Raw genomic sequence first — 22,395 nt, 5'->3', positions numbered from 1 at the left:
TCTTTGAGATCCTTTATTGACCACATATTTTATTGGGGAAGGTTGAGAATGAGGATGGAGATGGAGTGCAAGAACAACGCAATACATCAGCAGTTCTGCCCTTGGCTAGCTAGAAGATCCGTTTGAAGAAATTCTGGTCCAAGGCCTAACCTCAGGAGCGGAAGGCAGGCAAGAGGCTCAGAAGTGGGAAAGATCACCTTTACCCAGAGTGTACGCTCTTCATCGTCTGTAAATACGTTACAAGACAGAGGCCCCCGAGGCTTGAGGGGGTCAGGTCTGCACGCGCCTTCATTTGTTCATTGCACACTTCTTTTCTGCCAGTGCAGGTGTGAGCTTTACATGGACCGGGCGTTTTCCCTCCGTTCTCTCTTGCCCTACATTGTTCCACTGTCTCTGGCAGTTGTCTTTAGCCACCAGACAGGGTTGCCTCTTCTTGATGTCCTGTTTTGTGAAGGTTCAAGGGCAAAGAAAATCTCTCTAAAAAGATAAACCTCTTTGGCAGTAATTTTAGTGTATTTTAAAAATTATTGTCGAAAATCAGTGAACTGAGAAAGAGGACAGCGCTTTGAAAAACGTTTCAAGTAGCGTACCTCAGGACTCACAAACGAGCAGTGTTTCCAGTGAGGTACCTGACCCAGGGGGCCTGTACTGCACGAGGAGGAAGGCTCCTACCTGGCTTCTTATTTTGAAAAAATGCAAAACAGCGTGTTTTCTTCCCACCAGATGTCAAGAATTAAAGCAAATAAACGTTCTGTCCTCGGGGACTGGTTTGGTCCTGGGAGGTGAGAACTGCCTCATTCCGGTGTGAGCTGCCCTTGGCTTTGTGGTAACCCCCCGGGGAAGCCACAGCCGCCTCCCACCCTGGGGCGGTGATGATAAACCCCCCCACTTCATCCCAGCCTCGGGTCCCCAAAGGCGGGGTCTGGCAGGACGGGAGGAGTTAGGAGCAGGGAGGTGAGCTTTCCTTCTAGGTCCGCTGGGTCCTCCCTGCAAAGATAACTTTCAACAAGTATTCATAGAGAATTTAGAAGAATGATGGTCTGAAAATTAAGAAAATCTCAAATTCCAACCCTAATTCCGCCACCAAGAGAGAAGCACGGATACGCTGGGAGCATGCTGCAGCTCGTCCTTCCTGTCTCTTTTCAGTCATCGAGCACCTTCGAATCTCAGGAGACAGGCTCAGGGGCTGCTCTGACTCCAGGGACCTGGCGATGCTATTGGCCACAGAAAGGATCTAATCTCTGGATCTTTTAAATACTGACATTTAAAAATAAAACTTAAACCACTCCTTCAATTGTGTCCAGGGAACTATAAATGTTAAAATGATTTGATGTCTACCATTACCTATTTTTAAAATAAATGAACAATTTATTCTTTAACCTTTAGAATATATACATTTTTCCTTCATCTCCTTGAACTTGTATTTGCATTCCAATTTCTTCCAAAAAATTTGATTCCTAATATAATGGTAGTCATTTTGCTATTTTTCTGGTTAAGTCTCCAATGATCACCATATGCTACTTATTTTATATACACAGCACACCATATACACACACACACACACAGATTTTAGAATTTTTAAATTTCCAGTGATTATAAAGCTCTAATTATTCAAAGATACTGGAAAAATTACCAATACTGCTAAAACTAGTAGATTTGCTCCAAACTACAAAAACTGAACACAGTTGCTTAAAATAATATAGTATATACAAGTTTTGAAAATTAAGTTTTAAATGTATGATGTAAAACTTTTATAGGAATGCATTTTTTAGTGACATTAACCATGTTCACACTTTTCCTGTGAATTTCAGAAAGAAAAAGGAATATACTGCTAAAGACTCACTGGGGTGGCAGTCAGCATTTTATTTTAGTTTTTATTAATAGGACTATAAATTATTAAAGATTTCATGGAATAAAATTAGATGAGGGTTGACTGTAATTGGAATAAATATTTCATATGATTTGATAACTCCCTTATTGAATTACACACTGACTCTGAAAGTGATCATGGAAGAGTTTTATCCATGGGTTTTAGTGAATGTCTGGTGAAAATTTTACATCCTGGAAACCATTCCAGTCACATCTAAAGCAGTCATCCTCACTACTTTTTCTGCTTTGCCCATTTGAAATGGTTTTTTTGAGCTAATGGTACAGTCTGAGGATGACTATTAAGAATAGTTAATAGTATTCAAAAGAATCACTTCTGTCTCAATATGTGAAAAAGTGATTTTTAGTACTCAGTCTTTCTTGCTAGTGATGCTTTCTTTGCTCTGCTTTCACTGGCTCTCACTCAACAACCCCAGGTGCTGGTTCTCCTGAGGGCTGCGGAGACCCACAGGGATGTGATCATGGCAGATGGCTCTGGAGCTCAGGACCATGTCAGTGGGCCCTACTTTGGGATTTGTGTCCCTGAGTATTATGGGGTTGGACTCAGATGTGACCTCTCTACACGTGCCTCTTCTGTCACTTTTACTGAACGTGTGGTTGGTGCTAGCATTGGTGTATACTCCGGAGACCTGAATCTCTGGACTGTCCATGTGCCAGCTGGGCCCTGAGCCTCAGCAGACTTGCAGCTCCTACTCTCCAGTTCATTGACCTTACCCAAGTCAGCTAACAGGGAGGTGAAGATGGTCCTCACCACACCAGGGAACTGCGAGTACCTACAACTGCAAGCAGGAGAATCACATCCATCATCCATGTGGAATCTCAGCCCCCTCTCAATAGAGAGGTGGGATGGACATCACCATCACAAGAGGGATTCATTTTTTGACTGTTGTTGAGTGGAAGAGACAAACTACATTAAACAAAAATTATCATTGCCCCCACCACCATTTTCCACCATACTCCACCAAACATCTAAATTCAGAGAATCCCAATGTGGGCCAACATCTGCATTTCTATCACTAAACTTTACTCTCAACGGAAATGTGGAGTAAGGCAGAGACGTACAGGAAGCCCACGGGGTTCATGGTGCCTGGATTAATTGTAAAGAGGGGATTTTCCAGCATCCAGTACTTAGGCAGATAAGAGCAGGGACATCCTTTTTTTTATAAAGGGACAAAAGACATATCCCACGGAAAACAGTTTTAGGAAAGTTGAAGATGTGTAAATTGATTCCTTTAAAGCTAACGATGTTCTATGGTCTTCTGGAAAGAATGAAGACTCCGAGAACTCCCCTTCCATGGAGCGTAATTCCTGATTCTCTCCTTGACTCAAGATAAGAGCCGATATGGGAGAACACTCTTAAAGACAGATGATCAGTAGGAATGGCAGTCTTGTGATCAAATACATGCCCCCAAATCCTTAATATTCTTTTAACTGATAAACTTATAATTCTGAGGACATGAAAGTGTTCAAATCTAGGCGTCATCTAGGTATCATAGTCCCTGAGCTGCAGCTGTTGGAGTTCGGGCACATGGCGGGCTTTGCCAGACTCTGCCTGTTCCTCCAGCCCTGCCTGCTCCTCCAGGCTCTGCCTGCTTCTCCACCCCTGCCTGCTTCTCCACCCCTGCCTGCTCCTTCACCCCTGCCTGCTCCTCCACCTCTGCCTGCTCCTCTAGCCCTACCTGCTCCTCTGCACCCTGCCTGCTCTTCCAGCCCTGCCTGCTCCTCCAGGCTCTGCCTGCTCCTCCACCTCTCCTCTACCCACTCCTCTACCCCTGCCTGCTCCTCCGGGCTCCATTGCCTTCAGCTTTAGGCTGCTCCTGCTGTGGCTCTCTCCAGGGTTCTGTTGATTTCAGCTTTGTGCTCTTGTGCTTTCTCTCCCAGCTTCTGTGGGTTCCTCTCTGAGCTCCTGGTCTTTTCTCTCTGTGTCGGTGCCTTCTTCTCTTCATATAACTCTAGTTTATAAAGGACTCTGGTGAGAGGATTAAGGCCCCTGGGTCATGTCCCAGGCAGTGGTCTAATCCAAAGGGAGGATCCTGAACTGCATTGACCTCAGGATTCATGTCCACAGGCATGGGTTAGCTTAAGACATAATTATCTGGGGTCCCCAAGACTGAAACCACTACACTGTATCAATCTGCTTTTGTGATTTGGGAGAGATTATTTTACCTAACTGAGCAAGATTATTATAAAGGTTAAATGAGGTAATATAAATCACTATAACATAGGGAACTCCAGCTAATTGCTTTCCTTGGTTAGCATTGCATTATAAATGGTCTTATTTCAGGGTGCAAGAATAAAGAGGAAGGCAATATTTGAAAGACTTGAATGAAAATGTGAATAAATGCTGTAAATCAGGATGGCATGAGCGGATGGTATTTCAGTATGACCTGCACTCATTAAATCATAATACTAAGTCATCAGTGATAAACTACAACAATGAAAACATTTTCATTATCTTTTTTCTAAAGAGAAGAATCAAGATTTGCAGACTTTTTATTTATATCTCACTTATTGACCCTATCTTTGGCACATAAAGTTCCTCAATAAATATTTGTGAAATAGATGCTTTTCTCTGGCACCTCTCCAAATGCTCTATGTTTCAAAATTTACTGAGCCCCTACAGAGCCTTCTAAAGATCTATCAAATTTATTTTATGCTTCCAGCTGATGATGTTATGAACATAAAAGTTAGGATGGATACTATGTACTATGATCATGTTGTAGGAAAAATTGATTATTTTGTATTTCTCCTGAGTCAACAGCTGAATTTAACGCAGTCATGCTGCTTTTTGATAATTTAGATCAGGGGTTCTTAAACTTTTTTGTTCCACGGACCCCTTTGCCAGTCAGGTGAAATGAAGACTACTGTAATTTATTTATTGCATACTTGTATAAGTGAAGGAAATGTTAGATTTCAGTTAGAGAGCAGAGAAAATAAAGATAAGTTGATTTTTTTCAGTTCAAGCTCATGGATTCCTTGAACTCTTTTGTCTGTGGACCCCTGGTTAAGAACCCCTGACTTAGATTATGTTTTTGGTAAATTTCCCTTCTTAGGGCATAGAGAAAATCTCTATGGTGCTAAGATATTTCAGAGAACACTCAGTAGAACAATAATTAAAAGATGTTAAAAGAACAGTATAACTGAAAATAGACTTTTTCTCTTGTTTACAAACTTTCAGGTCAATGCAAATGTCTGCATAGAAGAGTAAACTTCAGTACTTATGCGTTGTGTTTTTTTGCTTTGTTTTCCCCTAGAATGACTACAAAAAACTGTCGATGCAGTGCAAGGATTTTGTTGTTGGACTCCTTGACCTGTGCAGAAATACGGAAGAAGTAGAGGCCATTCTGAATGGGGACGTGGAAATGTGCCGTAATGGTGGCGATCACGGTCGTCCAAACCTCAGCCGTTTAAAGCTTGCCATTAAATATGAACTAAAAAAAGTAAGGTCGGGCATGAAGCCGGGTTGACATTATTTCAGTTTTTATTGGTGCAAAGTAAGGAAATGTTGGCATGGTTAGACTGAGCTGCGCTTTTCTAATTAACTGTAAGACTACACAATACTCTCTCTAAAAAAAATCCCTAGACGTGAGGGATTTAACCTCACAGTACAATAAAGACCAGTCTCTAAAATCTTGACTTATTTATATAGAACATAGTAGTGATTGCCACTTTTCCTGACTTAAATAATGAAATGGCAATGACTTCAAACACCCAAATTCTAAGGCAGTTGTTTCGTGGAAGAAAATTTTTGTATAAGTCCCAACTCCATTCTCATTTTTTGATATATTCCAGTTTGAGACCAGTGCCCTCGGTTCATTCTTTAATACCTTTGAATAGTTCCTCCCACTGTGTATTTGTGGAATGTTTTAACCACAGTTACTCTCCATGCAGTGCCCGCAGTTGGCTGCTTTCTTAGGTTATGTAAGATTACTTTAAAAAACAGTTTTAAAGACTCATTTTTAATAATAAAAAATAATACATGCCTATGGTTAATTTTCAATCAGTATAGACATGCCCTCTTTTCATATCCCCAATTTCTAATCAGGAATAACACAATCATATGCTTCTCTTAACAAATTTATGTCTTGGATATCTTCACATCAGTTGATTAACATCCAGTTTATCTTTTCAATGGCTGCATTGTTATATCGTTATATTCTTCTAATCGTATAATTATTTAAGGATGCTTATTGTTTTCTTTGATTTTTGTTATTACACCATGCTGAAATAAGCATCCTTGATTATATGGCTAACATGCATGAGTTTTATCTGTAGACCAAATTCCCAGATGTGGTATTAATAGGGAAAATGTTAATATATTAATTTTGATGCATTTGCTATGTTTTCTTTAAAAAAAGATGCACCTGTTTACACACACACACCCAATCTACAAAGGGTATTTTCAAACTTTTTAGTTTTTACCATTCTGGTAAGATAAAAAGTTAAATCTTTTTTTTTATTATTTTGACATTAATTATCATTAAAAATCATTTGTGGTTCCTTTATAGAAACAATTATTTTAATCTATTTTACCAATTTTTATTTTGCATGACTGCTTTCTATATATTAAAAAAACTTAGCACTCTGACATATGCAAAGTTTATTTGTAAAAATATGTGAGAATAAAAATTCTGAAGAAGTGTTAAGACTAAAATTTTATTATAATGTTTTCTTAATTGAGCTTATGGTACAGGAATAAAAAGGAATATCACTAGAGCAGAATAGACAGATCATAAATTTATATCCATCGGGGGATTTGGTATAAAATAAGTAAGGTGGTTCAGGTCAGTGCAGATGGTATATATTAAAAAAACGGTACTTAGGCATCAGGGCTAGCAGGATCTTTATATCACTCCAAGATGGAGGGGAAAAAAAGCATAAAAGTACTCGGCTAAAACATTAGTGAATCTTTATAATATTAAATTTCAAACATTTTTCTATGATTTCAAAGAAAGCCCATTAACCATAAAGGAAAAATTTGATGAATTGGGATCTTCTAATTTATTTAAAACATTTTAGAACTTCCTGCCATCTTGTTTGATGCCCATTAATCAATTTCTTTAATTCTACCAATATTTTTTCCAAGGGAAAGCATAGAACTAAATATCAGAACACAGGAAGATGGTTCATCCAAAACTTTCTTTAATCGAGCTGTCAAATGTTTTGTCACCTCCCTGCTAGTTCGTAGCTCATCCAAACTGCCAGCAGCAGCTTCTCTCCATCTGGTACGAGAACCTCCCCGGCTTACGGCAGCAGACGATGGCGGTCAAGTTCCTCGTGGTGCTCGCCGTTGCCATTGGCCTGCCCTTCCTGGCTCTCGTTTACTGGTTTGCTCCATGCAGCAAGGTAAGTCTTAAACCCTGACCTCTTTTTCCTAATAAAAGGATGTCTAGTTTGATAGGCCAGAGCAGGGACATTTCTGTTTCCATATTAAAATTTTCAGGGAAATCAAAACTAAGTGTAAATCTTTACTATTTTTACTATTATAAAAATAATAACATATTTGCTATAAGAAAGAGAAGAAATGAGAAGATGGAAAGAAGAGAAAAGTCACCTGAAATATCATCCCTATTAATGTGTGAAAGAAAACTTTAGCACTATGTTAGTCTATTTCCTTCTAGTCCTCTCTCTAGGCATACAGATATATTTTAAAAAATTTTTTTTCACTTACTACCATGTACTGTTCTTTAGTGTTAGAATTTTGTAAAAGTGGTATTTATTACTTTAAAACCGTCAAAAACAAAAAAGTGTTTCCATTTTGGAAAAAAAGTCAAGAACACTTAATTTATTTTCTTTACATGAACAATAAGTGTATAGTAATAGTTGTGAACTTACAAAACAAACACATATAACATCATACAGGACTCTCATAATTCACCCCACCACGAACACCTTACATTGTTGTTAAACCTTTTTAACTAATGATTAAAGAGCATTGTCAAAATATTACTACTAACCAAAGTATTTTCCCCCTACCTTCCCTATTATTATAATCTTTATGTCATTTATGTATGAACATACATAAACAAGTGTATAGTAAAAGTTGTGAACTTACAAAGCAAACATGCATAACATCATACAGGGGTCCCATACATCAACCCTCCACCAACACCTTGCATTGTTGTGAGACATTTGTTGCATATTATGAAAGAATATTGTCAAAATCTTACTACTAATTATACTCCTTATCTTACATTTGGTGTGTTTTTCCCCAACCCACCCTATTCTCTGGGCATTTTTACACATATGTTTTCTATGTTTCAATGAGGTCCTGCTATGCATTGAGCAGATATTTCCAATAACATCTAAAAATTGAACACTTTTCCTCTCATTTCCCCGGCAAAATTTGAGATAGAAGTTTTCATTTGGCATTTATTTTAGCTAGCATGATCAATCATACCTTACGTAAAGGACAATCATGTAAATGCTAATGTCATACTAATTTCTGTGAAAAATATTTATTTTAGGGATGGACTACATTGGAACCTTACAGCAAAAATAGCCTGTTTTCTAAGCAAAATCTGTCTGCTCAGGCTTTGGTGAAGATAGTAGGTTCAAATGGATCTGGACTTTCATCAGCATGGTAGAACAAGTTTGAGAAATGCTGACCCATCTTTGTATTAACAGGCACAGACTTTTGTCTGCCCTGCATTGCCAAAAATCTTACCCTTCATGTTCTTGGAGCTACATGCCTGGGTCTGCTTCAGGCAGACTGAACTATTTCTGAAGTTGTGTGGCTACAACGGCTGCTGGGCCACTTGTGTGCTGTGTAGAAATACCACTCGGATCACCTGCTGTTCTTGAACATGGGTGTGGTTCATTGTCAAACATTTGTAACACACAAGTGCAAGCACACATGCCGCCATTACCAGCGCGCCGTCTTCTTGGGACTTGGTCGTGTATTTGGTGTGTTAGCCAAATGGGAACCCTTTTAAGTAGCTTCTGCTGGAGAGCTGGTGCAAAGCCCTTTCCATAATGGGAGCTTCATAACTACTTCTAGGAAATTGGGCAGTTTTTCATGATGAGAAAAAATATTTTCATAGATGTTTTTTCCTTTAAATATGTCAGGCCAAAAATCTCTGTCATATAATAAAATATAAATGGGAAAACGAAATAGTGAGATTTTCTAGAAATAGAAATAGCATAGATTTTCTTCTAAAAACTAAAATTTTTCTTTTTTTCCTGGGAATGACAAATTTCACTTTGAAAAAAAGTACTAAATTTTCTTTACTAGAACATAGGCTATTTCTAAATTTTCCTTACTAGAACATAGTCTTTTTGTTCTGACTCTACTCACATTTCCTGAGTCTTTAGAGATTCAAGTTGAATTAAAAGAATAAAAATTTCTGAGTTTTTGCTGTTGTCACTCTGTCATAAGTTAAATTATAACATTTTTTCCTTTCAATAGCCAACAAATTCAAAAGGATAATGCATTTTAGAGTGTCCGGTGCTTTGATAGAGACTATTTGACAGTCATTAGAGTTAACATTTTAAAAGTTTTGACCGAATCCTAATTAACCTTATTTCCTTCACTATTTCATTTTTCCCGCCCATGTTTTTATTTGGCATCTGTTTCCCATCCTCATTTATGATCACTGAGGTAAATAATCACATTAAAAGGACACTGTCAAGGTATTTTTCTCTCAAGTCTAAAAGATATTTTTATTGACTGCTGTTTTTATCCTTTGAAGCACAATGATAAAATCTATACTACAGTTTTTCCATTGACTAATGCACATATACTATACATTATTAACATGTTACAGAATTGGTTGTTGTTTTTTTGTAATGGAGATTTTCCAAGTGAAATTGAAGATTTTATTTAAAACATTGTTTTAAAGATTTTTAACATTTCCATTAATCCATGAAAATCAAGTCAGATTAAATGTACTTTGACATAGTCCCTGTTTGTTTTTAAAGTTGGTTTTTCGTCTCAAGTCTGTTCTCTTCCCCTTGCAGAAGCTTTTTTGGGGGCTTTCTTTTTTTCCACTGTAACCCAAATATCAATTTTATGATAATTCCAATAAAAATAGGCCATTCCGTGATTTCAAATCATATTAATTTAAGATAGCCCTCATCCTTTTCCATTTATATGGAAGTTACATATTTGGTCATCAATCAATACTTGAAAAGAGTATGATGTGTAATATTTAATATTGCTAATATTAAATTTTTAACTGTTTACATAGTTTCAGTTTTTCTTTATTGCTAATCCTCCATAATGTGCCAAATACATCAATTGTTAAATTTGTTTAAGTTTCATTCATTGCAGTTATTTTACTTCCCTGATCATATAGATGACAAATTTTGCTAAAATGGATAACTCCCTTTAATTTCAAACATCCATGGAGAAGTCCCAAAATCTCCCTATTACGACTTTTCAAAAAAATTAAAGAGAAACACAACTGTCAATTATTTGTAATAAAAAATAAAGACAATGAGGATCCAAAAACAGGAAACCACTTTAGTTTCCTGCCAACCAACTTTTTGTTTGTTTTAACTGCAACTTTTAATAAGCAGCAAAAATGCCTTGTTTGGTCCTGAATAAAATAAAGGAATACATTGCCTGAAGGCCGTTAGCCCAGGGAAGAAGGAGGGTACCCAGATTAGATGCAGTGCCCTGACTGGAGGAACATTGTCGGGTGCATCCTCGACATTTAAACTCAAGTTCCAGAGTTATCGGACTCGTGGAAATCTAATGTGGTTAGCTTTATTTTCTACCCTTTTTAATGTCCCCAACATTTTCTCTTCCTTTGCTTATCTTACTTTGCCTCCTACCTTACTTCGTGCTCTCTTGTATTTTTAGTGTCCTTGAAGGCTGCTCTTTAGTTTTTCTGGAATAAGGCTAGCCATAAATAAGTTTTCCATGGATTTCACTACTAATAGTCATTACCCCAATCTCAGTTTCCCAAAAAGCAAATAAATTGAGATTTTAAAAATTAAATATTTATAGTAATAGCTTTTCCCATGAGGAAGATATTGAAACTTGCAATAGATTTTCATTTGTTCTAATACATGATTAAAATAAATCATATATAGCACAGTATAGAATTAAAATTGTGTAGTTGTACACCATGAGAAAGTAACTAAAGCCACATTAATGTGACTCCCCCCCCATTATTAGAGGAGTTATAGGTTTACAGAACAATCACACATAAAATACAGGATTCCCACTCACCATCCCATCAGCAACACCTTGCATAGAACATTTGTTAGAATTGATGATATCACATTTTTATGACTGTACTATTAATTAAAGTCCATGGTTTAACTTAGGGTTCACTGTGTAGTATAGTTCCTTGGATTTAAAAAAAAATTTATTCTGTTATTATATATACAATCTAACATTTCCCCTTTTAATCATATTCAGATATATACTTCAGTGCTATTAATTGCATTCACAATGTTGAGCTACCTCCATCCATTACCAAAACATTTCCATCATTCCACATGGGAACCCTGTACATTTTAAGCCTTAAGTTCCCATTCCCTCTTCCCACCCCACCCCCTGGGAAACTATATTCTAGATTCTGATGTTATGAGTTTGATTATTCTAATTGTTTCAAATCAGTGAGATCATATAATATTTGCTCTTTTGTGTCTAGTTTATTTCACTCAACATGATATCTTCAAGGTTCATCCATGTTGTCACATGTATTAGGACATCATTCTTTTTTATGGCTGAATATTGTTCCATTTTTATATGTGCCACATATTATATATCCATTCATTGGTTGAGGAACCCTTGGGTTGCTTCCATCTTTTGGCAATTGTGAGTAATGCTGCTATGACTATCAGTGTGACAATATCTGTTCAAGTCCCTGCTTTCAATTCTTTTGGGTTTATACCTAGTAGTGGGATTGCTAGGTCATATGGTAATTATATACTTAGGTTTCTGAGGAACCACCAAACTCTCTTCCTTCATGGTGCGCCATTTTAAGTTATCACCAGCAATGAATGAGTATCCCTGTTTCTCACATCCTCTCCAACACTTATCATTTTCTGTTTGCTTTTTTCCCCAATAGCAGCTATTCTAATGGGTCTGAAATGGTAACTCATTGTGGTTTTGATTTTCATTTCCTGATGGTTAATGATGTTGAGTGTCTTTTTATGTGCTTTTTGGCCATTTGTATATCTTTTTTGGAGAGATATCTGGTCAAGTCTTTTGGCCTACTTTTAATTGGGGTGTTTATCTTTTTGTTATTAAATTGAAGGATTTCTTTATATATTCTGGAAACTAAACCTTTATTGGATATGTGTTGTATTAGGGTTCTCTAGGAAACAGGACTGATGGGATAACTGTGAATGTTAGGAGATTTTATAAGAGTTTCTCACGTGACTTTGGGAATACATGAGTCCAAATTCCATAGGACAGGCTGCATTCTGGGAACCCCAATGAAGGTTTGCGATAAATTTCCCAGGAGAAGCTGGCTGGCTGAAATGGGAATTCTCTTCTAACTACTGAAAATAGTCACTTCTCCTTTCAAGGTTTTCAACAGATTGGATGAGATGTCTCTCATTGCTGAAGGCAGTCTCCCATTTGATTGTAGATGTAATCAGCCATAGATGCAATCAGCTGCCTAATGATTTAAATCTACAAAATGTTCTGCTGGTAACAATTAGGCCAGTGCTGGCTTGACCAAACAGGGGGGCACAGTCACCCAGCCAAGCTGACGCATGAGCCCAGCCATCATGTGTGGTTTCCAAATATTTTCTCTCATTGTGTGGGTTGTTCATTTTACTTTCATGAAAAAGCACATTATAGAATCAAAGTGTGTAGGTTGTATACCACGGAAATAGAAATTAAAGCCACATTTTTAATTTTTTAACTGTTTATTTTTCAAGGACAAAAGGCAGCTACAGATCACTGGTGATAGAAGTAGAAAATCAAACATACTTCGTCTCCCAATTGTCTTAATTTTATCTTCATACGATTTTTTGAGAGTTTTGTCCAAACCACATCTAAAAAACAAGCAAATGGTACTCTTCAAATCAATATATTGAACATTCTTACAGAAGTGTTGTTTTTAGGAATCATTTTCCCAGCAGATTTTTACGAAGTGACTTTAGATTGGTTCCATACACACCGAACTAGATAGATCCATTGGCTTAAAACCCTTGATCAATTATGTTTAACCTGGAAAAAGGTGTGTGTGTGTATCTACATATCTTGCCTGGGCCTAAGATTCTAAATACGAAGAGTAAAGGGACTGAGCTATATTCTAGCTCTAAATTTTATGATTAAAAAAAAATTAGCCCAATAAAGCTTATAGGCACAGAGAACATTGATTTCATTCCTTCCTTTGGAGCATTTAGCTTTTTCAAGTCTTAGAAAAGAAACTCCTTTTCTCTAAGAATTTACACATGTATGCACTTTTATGGAAAGGTTTGAAATTGTTTTGTAAATTAAGTAGAAGTGTAACGGAGTGATTACAAGCATTAACTCTGGAACAAGAATGCCTGGGATCAAATTCCAGCTCCAGCACACATGAGCTTTGTGACCTTGAACACGTTTCTTGACCTCACTTTCTCAGTTTCTCCATCTATAAAAGGCACATTTTAGTGGCACCGACTTCTCTGGATTCTTGTAATAGTTGCATTATTCACCCGAGTAAAGCACTTAGCACAGTAATTGGCAAACACTGAATGTCGGTGGTGGTATTAGTAATTTATAAATTGTCTGTAAGAAACTCACTGGAAAGCTGTTGAAACAGTGCACACCTCCTGAGCTTTGCTTCCCATTCCTGGGGACTCACAGAAGCCCCGAGACACGTGGACGCACACCCTGCCTCTGCCCGGGCCACGGTGCATGCATTTCCAACTGAAATGAGTCCTGGGCTGGAGGCACAGCAGCTTTCATGGTTCCCCTGTTTTATATAATGAATCTGATTTGACTATAATTTAGGAAATTGATGCATATTCACTTAGCTCATTAGGGAATGGGGCTGGAACCTGAATCTAAAAGGTCGGACTTTCAGTCCAGTGTCATGCCAGAATGTTGTCCCAGAGCACTCTGGGCAGTGCCCAGCGGCCGCGTCCTCACCCGCACATTCTCTTCTCGCTGCTCCTGACTTTTACTCCCTTTATAAGTCCCTAGTTCAGGCCTCTGTCAGCTGAGACCTGAACTGCCCCCATGAAAATTAAATATGCATTAGGCTATAACAAATGTACCCCACCAATGAAAGATGTTCACATGGGACAGCGTGGGAGGGGCTGGGGTGGGGCACCTGGGAATCCCCTATATCTTTTATGTAACGTTTACATGATCTAAAGCTTCTTTAAGAATTAAAAAAAAATTTTTTTTATATGCAAAAGGACAACAGGGAAGGGAATAATTAAGCAAGGCTTTGTACACTGCCAAGTAGAACGAGTTTACTATTTTCATTGCTGCTCCATCAGTACTTCATGTCCAGGAAAGTATTTTGCTTTCTACAAATCATGCTGACACTCTCCTCTGCGTTGTAGTTTATGGACTTAAACATCAGGAAATAGAAAAGGTAAGGTTACTTTAGTAGTTAATCAAGAATGTCAGCATATGTAGATGGGGAAGGTGACTGAGATTTTCTGACAGCCTAAAGCATCGTCTAGCATTGATTATGTAAATACGCACAATTACTTTAGAATGTGGGAGTACTCGTGTTTGTGGGTCTGTGTGTTTTTGCAAAGTGTACAGAACAAAGTTAAGGTTTCCTTTCTGGATGTGTTACGGCAGATGGGGAAGACGATGCGCGGACCGTTCATGAAGTTTGTGGCGCACGCGGCCTCCTTCACCATTTTCCTGGGGCTGCTGGTCATGAATGCAGCTGACCGATTTGAAGGCACCAAACTCCTTCCCAATGAAACCAGCACAGACCACGCGAAGCAGCTGTTCAGGATGAAAACGTCCTGCTTCTCGTGGATGGAGATGCTCATCATATCCTGGGTGATAGGTAAAGGCGCGTTTTTCTGTCATTTCTCTTTGCAGCCTTAGCAGTTGGACAGAATGACACCGATTCCTTCACATGTCATTTACGCACATGTGTGCGGCATGACAAAATGGGCTACGCACGACATTTTTTTGTCCTTAAAGCACAGTTGTCCTGTGCTCATTGTTAGTGCCGTAGTATTTCACTTGCCATGGGCTTTTTGTATTTCCAAGAAAAACTCAGGGAGAAAACCAACAGGATGGTATTAATCAAACTGTACCAATGACGAAAGCTGTCATTCAGGCTTTGGAAGAACTGTGACTTCAAGCTTAGAAACAACCACACAGTCTCTTAGTGAGATTTAATAGGAACTGAAGCTATTAGACAAATTTATTGAATATTTATCACATATTAGGAATCGTTCACGACATTTTACAGCTATCGAATCATGTAATTTCTCTGTGCCTCACTTTTCTAATCTGTAACATCTGTAATAACATCTACCTCTCAGGATATAGGTGAAGATTAAGTAATTTTAGATCTCCAAACTGGTAAGTGAAAGAGAAGCGTTCACTGTATGTCTTTAGAGTGAGTCATACCACACTTTGTCTTAGACTCAACCACACATCTGCCTTGTTAAATATACAAATGAGAATGCTGTTTGAATTGGATATGAATGAGTAACTTCAGTAGTTGTGAAAGTGCCTTCGTAAGATAATGAGGAAACTGAGAAGAAAGAGAATTAGTCCCTGAACTTCAAGTAGTTAAAGCAGGGGGCAGGTCAATAAGTGATTCAATAGTTGAAATCCAGTGTGACAACTACTATAATTGAGAAATTGTTATGAGAACCCACAGATTGGGCATCTAAATGAGCAAGGTGGAAGAGACAGAGAAGACAGATATACCCTCAATCTGAGACTTTAAAGGGAAAGAAAGATATAGGTTGTGTATTTTACTGGAATAAAAAACAAAAAACAAAACAGTGGCCTATACAACACAAACAGTGAAACTTAATGTAAACTTTGGACTACAGTCAATAATAAAATTATCATATCCTTTCATCATTTGTAACAAAGGCACCACACTAATCCAAGCAATAGGGAAAACTGCATGTGAAGAGGGTATATGGGAATTCTGTTTGTCCTATATGATTTTTCTCTAAACCTAGAAGTTATCTAATTTTTAAAAAGCTAACCAGACAGACTGCTTGGGATGTGGGTAAGGGGATAAGGACACCACAAGGCATCGAAACGTTAGATGCCAAGATATGGAATTAGGACCTGAGCCTGGCGCACTCATAATGTGAGTTAGGCACAGCAGGAGCACAGGTGCGTTTGTAGATACGGGCGATGGGAGCCAAGCGTGGTGAAATGGTCCGTGAACAAGCTTAAGCTGTTGGCAATGTGATCAGATGACTTTTCAGAAAGGCCACAGTGGTTGTGAAGTCGAAGAGGCTTAGTGGAGGAGTTGCCAGCAGGTGGAGAGGCGATTGAAGTGATTTATTCAATAGAAGTGAGAAGGATGAGGGTCTGAACTTAGCAGATGGGGGAAAGGAAGACACTGGAGATCATCTTCAAAGATGAACCCCAAAGCACTTGGTGATAAGGGAGAGGAAGGGGGCTGTGGATCCTGGCTTCTTACTTACTGGGGAGGTGACTGCATTTCCCTCAAGGGGAGGATATAGAAGGAAGAGCAAGCTTGGGCCGAGAAGGAAGAAAAGCTGCTAATTGTGCCTGCAGTGTGATTGACTTTGAAGTACCCATGGGACTACCAGGTGAAGATGGCTCCTAAGTAATGGAAAACGCAGCCCCAGGAAGAAGTCTGGCCGTAGATACAGTTTCAGCAGTCCTCAGGTCCCCAAAGGCCGGGAGCTCTGACTATATGTGAAATGTCCTACGGGGGAAATAAGGAGACAGTAAAGAGCAAAGAGCACAAGGAATATTCATACCAAACTTCCAGTATTCCACAGGCTTGGTTTCTCCCCACCCTCACCCCCTGCCCTCTCAGCGATCTGGAAAAGTGTCTACAGTCAGGATTTATCACTTCTAGGGCAGGGGATGTCTTCTTGGCTTCTCCACTTCACACTGGGGGATGATCATTGAAACACTGTGAAGTCCTAAACACGTTAGCATTTTCAACAGATGTGGGTAACTCAACAGAAATTCAGAGGTATTCAAAACATGAGTCACTTCATTTCCTGGACATGTGTCAAGAAAAAACGTGGATAGTGATTTAAAATGTGAATTGCCTCATGAAGATATTGATAAACCTTAGTTATGCTCAGAAAAGGACTTTGATTTTATACTGTTTTTTCTAATTTATCTTATACAATAAAACTATAACAAATAAATTATATTTCACCTCTAGGATCTGATTTAAAACAACAATAAACCATTAGGATTGTTGCCATTGGGCAATACTGTTATCATGTTAGATTAAAGACCTATGAGTTACAGTTTATTTTTTATGGGTTAATATATACAAAGCTCATAATACAGTGCTTGGCACATAGGAAGTGTTCAGTAAATTTCAGATAATTATAATAATTATTAAAAGTTCACTTTTATAGAGAAGTAGTATTTTCTATTGAAGATGTATTAAAGAAGACATGACTTTTACAGGACCATGAAATGAAACATTGAAAAAATTAAACTTCAGATAAAGGAATTAGATATTAATAATTTTCATTTTATTCTTTATCATGATTCACTGTCTTCAAACTGATAAAATATTTAATATAAACTTTAGAAAAATTCCCCTTTTCATTTGAAAACCTAAACCAATGATGTTAATCTTCAATTTTAGGCATAAAAATATTTCCTTTGGAACTTTACTGACCCACTAACCTTTGTATTTGTCTTCGGAGATTCTCTAAGTGGTTATTTAAAGGGAAGACAGCAACTTAGAGCAGATGGCTGGTGCTTTTATAACATATGTTAGACTTTTGGTTCAGTTAGTGACACTAGTATTTCTTTTTCCTTTTTGGAGTTAATCTTGAAAGAAAATTATTGTACCTTCTGGAAATCATAATAAGAAATGGTCTTACTTGGCCCAGATGCTGGTTATGTTATGCTGGCTTTCGGAAAAAGACTCACGTGTTGGTTACAGAAAGCAAACTGATCTAATTTTTAGTTGGCAAAGTTGAAGGGCTGAATGACGGAATTGATAGTGGAAGAGATCTTGAGAAGGCAGAACGGTGCCCAGACCAAAGAAAGGGGCAGCAGGAACACGGGTAGCCGTGCTGGGTGATAGCACTTCGTGTAAAAAGGGCCTGGGAGACTTCGAACTGAATGCCCAGTGTGAGCTGCCGAGAAGGCAAGTAGATCCGGGGTTGACTTGCACACAGGGTGAGCACTGAGATGTGGGCTGCAGGGACTCTGCTCTTTCCTCTGCCCGGGCCACCTCTGGAGGACAGGGCACGGCTGTGTGTGTCGTGCCAGCCCCTGTGGAAAGGCACTTGAGAGGGGGTGGAGGGTGGGTGCAGCCTGACCCGGAGGGGCCCTCTTTATAGGAGCTCATGCAAGGGAGGCGTCCTGCAGCTTACACTTCATCAGCTTCTCTGTCACCTTGTTCTCTCTCTGGTGGAGAATAGATTCAGTGGGCACAGAAGTGCTTCTTGGTTTTGAAATTTAACGGCGGGGAGTTGGCAGCTTCTCTACTGCTCGAGAGGGCAGAACTAGGACCTGTGGATCCCCCAGGAAGGGGACGTTCAACTTGGGATTGCCAACGATTGGAGATGGGAAGCGCCTCAGGTCGAGGCACGGTGGCCAGAGGCCGAGCCCCGGGGAGGGCGTCCCTGCCACCTGCCGGGGCAGCTGGACGAGAGCGGGAGCGCAAGCGGTGCGGGCAGCACCCCGGGTCTCCCAGTGGAGATAGTCTTCAGGCAGAAGAGTCCCCTGGCACGGCTTTAGTTTTTAAGCTTCAGGAAGATATAATTTGTACCAAGATTTCTACTTCTGAGAGAGAGAGAGGAAAAGAAGACAAGGGGAGGAGGAGAGGAAGAGCTTGTTTGAAGTCCAGACTCACGGCTTTAAAGGTTTCTTTAATCGGTCGACTTCAGTTACTCTGAACTCTCCTTGTTTCCTGTTGAGGGGCTGGCAGAACCCCAGAAACCACGAAAGAACCCACAGTCAGTGTATTTTCACCTCCGATCATCGTCGTGGTGTGTGCTGTGTGGACACACGCAGCAGGTCCTGTTTTAAATGTGATCCGCTGAAGCATATTTCCCTTCGGCTGGAAAGAATGCAAGATAAGAAATGACACGGCCTTGAAGAGCACGGCATCCTCTGTGCTGCACGGAGGGCCGGCGGAGGAAAGCACACCCGACGCTCTCGGGAAGCAGGGCTGGTACTTTCTTAATCTCCACAGGGCTCCACAGCCTTCCCATCTGCATCAGTTTGATATGGTTATGAATACATATTGGATTATGTTTGTAATCTGATCTGTACCTGAGCCTGATTTAGTTAAGATTAGGGCTTTAATTGGGCCATGTCATTAGAGCATTGAGTCTCAGCCCCTTGGTGGGTGGGGATTCACAGATAAAAGGGCATGGCAGAGGACAGAGTTGTGGGATTCTGATGTTGGAGTTTTGATGTTGGAGTTTGATGCTGAAGCCTTAAGCTGGAGCCCTGGGAAGTAAGCTCCCAGAGGAAAGAGAAGCCAGCCCCAGGAAGAGAGGAACCTTGAACCCATAGTAAAGCAAGGCCCAGGAACACAGGAACCCAGGAAGCCTGAACCCTTGCAGACGTCAGCAGCCATCTTACTCCAAATAGATTTTGGTAAGGGAAGTAACTTATGCTTTATGGCCTGGTATCTGTGAACTCCTACCCCAAATAAATACCCTTTATAAAAACCAACCAATTTCTGGTATTTTGCATCAGCACCCCTTTGGCTGACTAATACACCATCCGAGGCAGGTGCCAGGATAAGGCTTCATAATGAGTGCCATGAGAATTTGGGGTATACAATTGCCGAGAAGGGGAGAAAATTAATTTCGAGGGGACTAGAAAGGGCTTTGTGATGAAGATAGCATTTGACCAGTTATTGGGCTTTGGGTTATATTTCTCTGGGTAGCTCTAGGAGGCGCAGGTTGGCAGAGAGTAGGGCATCTTCAAGGTGATGGGAGGAGAAGACCTTTTTAATAAAGTAACAGTCTTCAAGTTAAGACAAACGATATGTGGCAATCAGAAATTCAAAGATGGTAAGTTCTCAATAAATATTAGTCATTTTTCCCAAGTGCCAGGTACAGTGATGTATACTTTACATATTAGTTAAGTTCCATAATAACCCCATCAAGTAAGTACAAAGTATTATCATCCCCAGTTTACAAATTAAGATTTAGAAAGTTAAAATAACTTGCCAAAGATTACAAAGCTAGCAAGCAGAGGAACCAGGTCTCAAACTAACGCCAGCTGACCTCAAAACCTGTGTTGTTGTTTTTTTTTAAGATTTATCTTATTTATTTCTCTCCCCTTCCCCCACCCCGTTGTCTGCTCTCTATGTCCATTTGCTGTGTGTTCTTCTGTGTCTGCTTACATTATCAGGTGGCAGTGGGAAGCTGCATCTCTTTTTTGTTGCATCATCTTGCGGCATCAGCTCTCCATGTGTGTGCGCCACTCCTGGGCAGGCTGCACTTTCTTCACGCAGGCGGCTCTCCTTGTGCATGTGGCACCCCTACACGGGGGCGCCCCTTGTGGCACGGCACTCCTTGCACACAGCAGCACTGTGTGTGGGCCAGCTCACCACACGGGTCAGGAGGCTCTGGGTGTCAAACCCTGGGCCCTCCATATGGTAGGCAGACACTCTATCAGTTGAGCCACATTCACTTCCCAGAAAACCTGCAGTTTTTAAAGACTGCACTAAATTTTAGAAAGAACACATATTATTAATCATTCCATCAGCAAGAGACTCCTGCTCTTATGTTCCTGTAATTCCTTCTCTTTTATTATGTTTGTTTTAAACATAAAGTCATAGAATATACGTATTAGTCAGGGTGGCTACTCCCCTTTTGAGAAGCAGCTTTTGGCCTGCTACTGGGCCTTAGTAGAGAACCCTAACACAATATATAATATTGTTAGCTCTTACTCCACATCATGAACTTTCTCCAGCATGTGTTAGTCCAGCTCCTCCAGGAAGCAGATGCCAAAATGAGATTAAACATGCATTGGTTGTTTTAAAGAGAAATTCTTGTGACAGAAAATGGGGAGAGAGCCAAGGAAGGCTATGAGAGCCATCAGCCTGGAACACAAGAGCGGAGGAGAGAGGGAAGGAGGGGTAGACAGAAACTTCTTAGATCATCATGTACTCTAAGGAAGTTCAGCAAGGGATCAGGAAATCCTGGAGCCAAAGTCAGCCATCAGGGAGCAGACGTGGCTCAAGCAGTTGAGCTCCCACCTCCCACTTGGGAGCTACCAGCTTTGGTTCCTGGTGCCTCCTGAGAAAACAAAAACAACAAAATGAACAGAAAAGCCAACTCAGGGAAGCCAGTGTGGCTCAGTGGTTGAGCACCGGCTTCCCACATACAAGGTCCAGGGTTCAATCCCCTGCCCTGGGTACCTCAAAAAAAAGAGGAGGAACAATTATCAAAGGAATCCCTAACACCTTGGAATGGGCAACCCCCTGGGCTTGGGCTGGAACCAACTTGTGGCAGCATGGCCTTGGGGCAAAGGCAACAATGGTTTTCAGAGCAAGGTAGCTGAAGCCCAAGTCCATTTACATTCCTGTAGCCAGAAGTCTGTGAGGCACGTTTTCATGGCTTTTATACCATGTTAATGAATAAAAGCTCTTATTAAAAGGCTGCATAATAGTCCATCTATGAAGTCCCATGATTTCTTCTATTTTGGTGTGTATGTGTATTGATTATTTTAAAGACAACTATAATGAACATCTTTTAAATAGATTTTTTATGTCTAAAATTAATGGTTAACAGGATTTTTTTTAAGCTCTTAATGAACTTTTTCAAATTGATTTTATGAAAAACACTGATTTTGCTGGGCTGTGGATTTGGGCAGATGTGGGAATTATGGAAGGATTTTGAATGTCAGGCCAAGACCTTTCAAATTTGTTTCACTGAAGAGTTTGAAATGAAATCGAATTTATATTTTAACTCCTTTCCAATGCAGGGATGATATGGGCTGAATGCAAAGAAATTTGGACTCAAGGCCCCAAGGAATACTTGTTTGAGTTGTGGAATATGCTTGATTTTGGAATGCTAGCCATCTTCGCAGCATCATTCATTGCAAGGTTCATGGCATTTTGGCATGCTTCCAAAGCACAGAGCATCGTTGACGCCAACGACACCTTGAAGGACTTGACAAAGGTCACGCTGGGGGACAATGTGAAATACTACAACTTGGGTGAGTTTTGGCACTCAGCCACCATGAAGCAGGAAGCGCATAGAACTTCCCTGGGAAAGCCCATGCTCAGCGGCAGCTAGGTTCCTCTCCAATTCTCATAAAACCGTTGCTTGGTTTCCAGTTTCTTAAGAATATCTGTGCCTAAATAAGCACGCTTTCTGGCTCTTTGATTTCTCCACCAGCTGGAAAGCTCTCTTCATCCCAGGGAACCCCTCACTTTATCTTTCGGATCGATTGGCTGACTGCCA

General features: G+C 39.8%; 1 protein-coding gene across 1 annotated transcript in view; it reads left to right on the top strand.

Annotated features, from left to right (window-relative positions):
- TRPC6 (transient receptor potential cation channel subfamily C member 6) overlaps nucleotides 1-22,395 on the top strand; it is a 158,132-nt gene that overhangs the window by 85,633 nt on the left and 50,104 nt on the right. The window contains exons 3-6 of the mRNA XM_012521843.3: nucleotides 5,142-5,327; nucleotides 7,069-7,233; nucleotides 14,600-14,816; nucleotides 21,914-22,147. Of these exons, the coding sequence (XP_012377297.2) occupies nucleotides 5,142-5,327; nucleotides 7,069-7,233; nucleotides 14,600-14,816; nucleotides 21,914-22,147 (802 nt within the window). The remainder of the gene's footprint in view (nucleotides 1-5,141; nucleotides 5,328-7,068; nucleotides 7,234-14,599; nucleotides 14,817-21,913; nucleotides 22,148-22,395) is intronic.

Source organism: Dasypus novemcinctus, chromosome 27, assembly GCF_030445035.2.
Source record: "Dasypus novemcinctus isolate mDasNov1 chromosome 27, mDasNov1.1.hap2, whole genome shotgun sequence".
NCBI classification, from domain to species: Eukaryota; Metazoa; Chordata; class Mammalia; order Cingulata; family Dasypodidae; genus Dasypus; species Dasypus novemcinctus.
The sequence above is the reverse complement of the archived record's forward strand: the minus strand, read 5'-3'. Positions and strand labels throughout refer to the sequence as shown.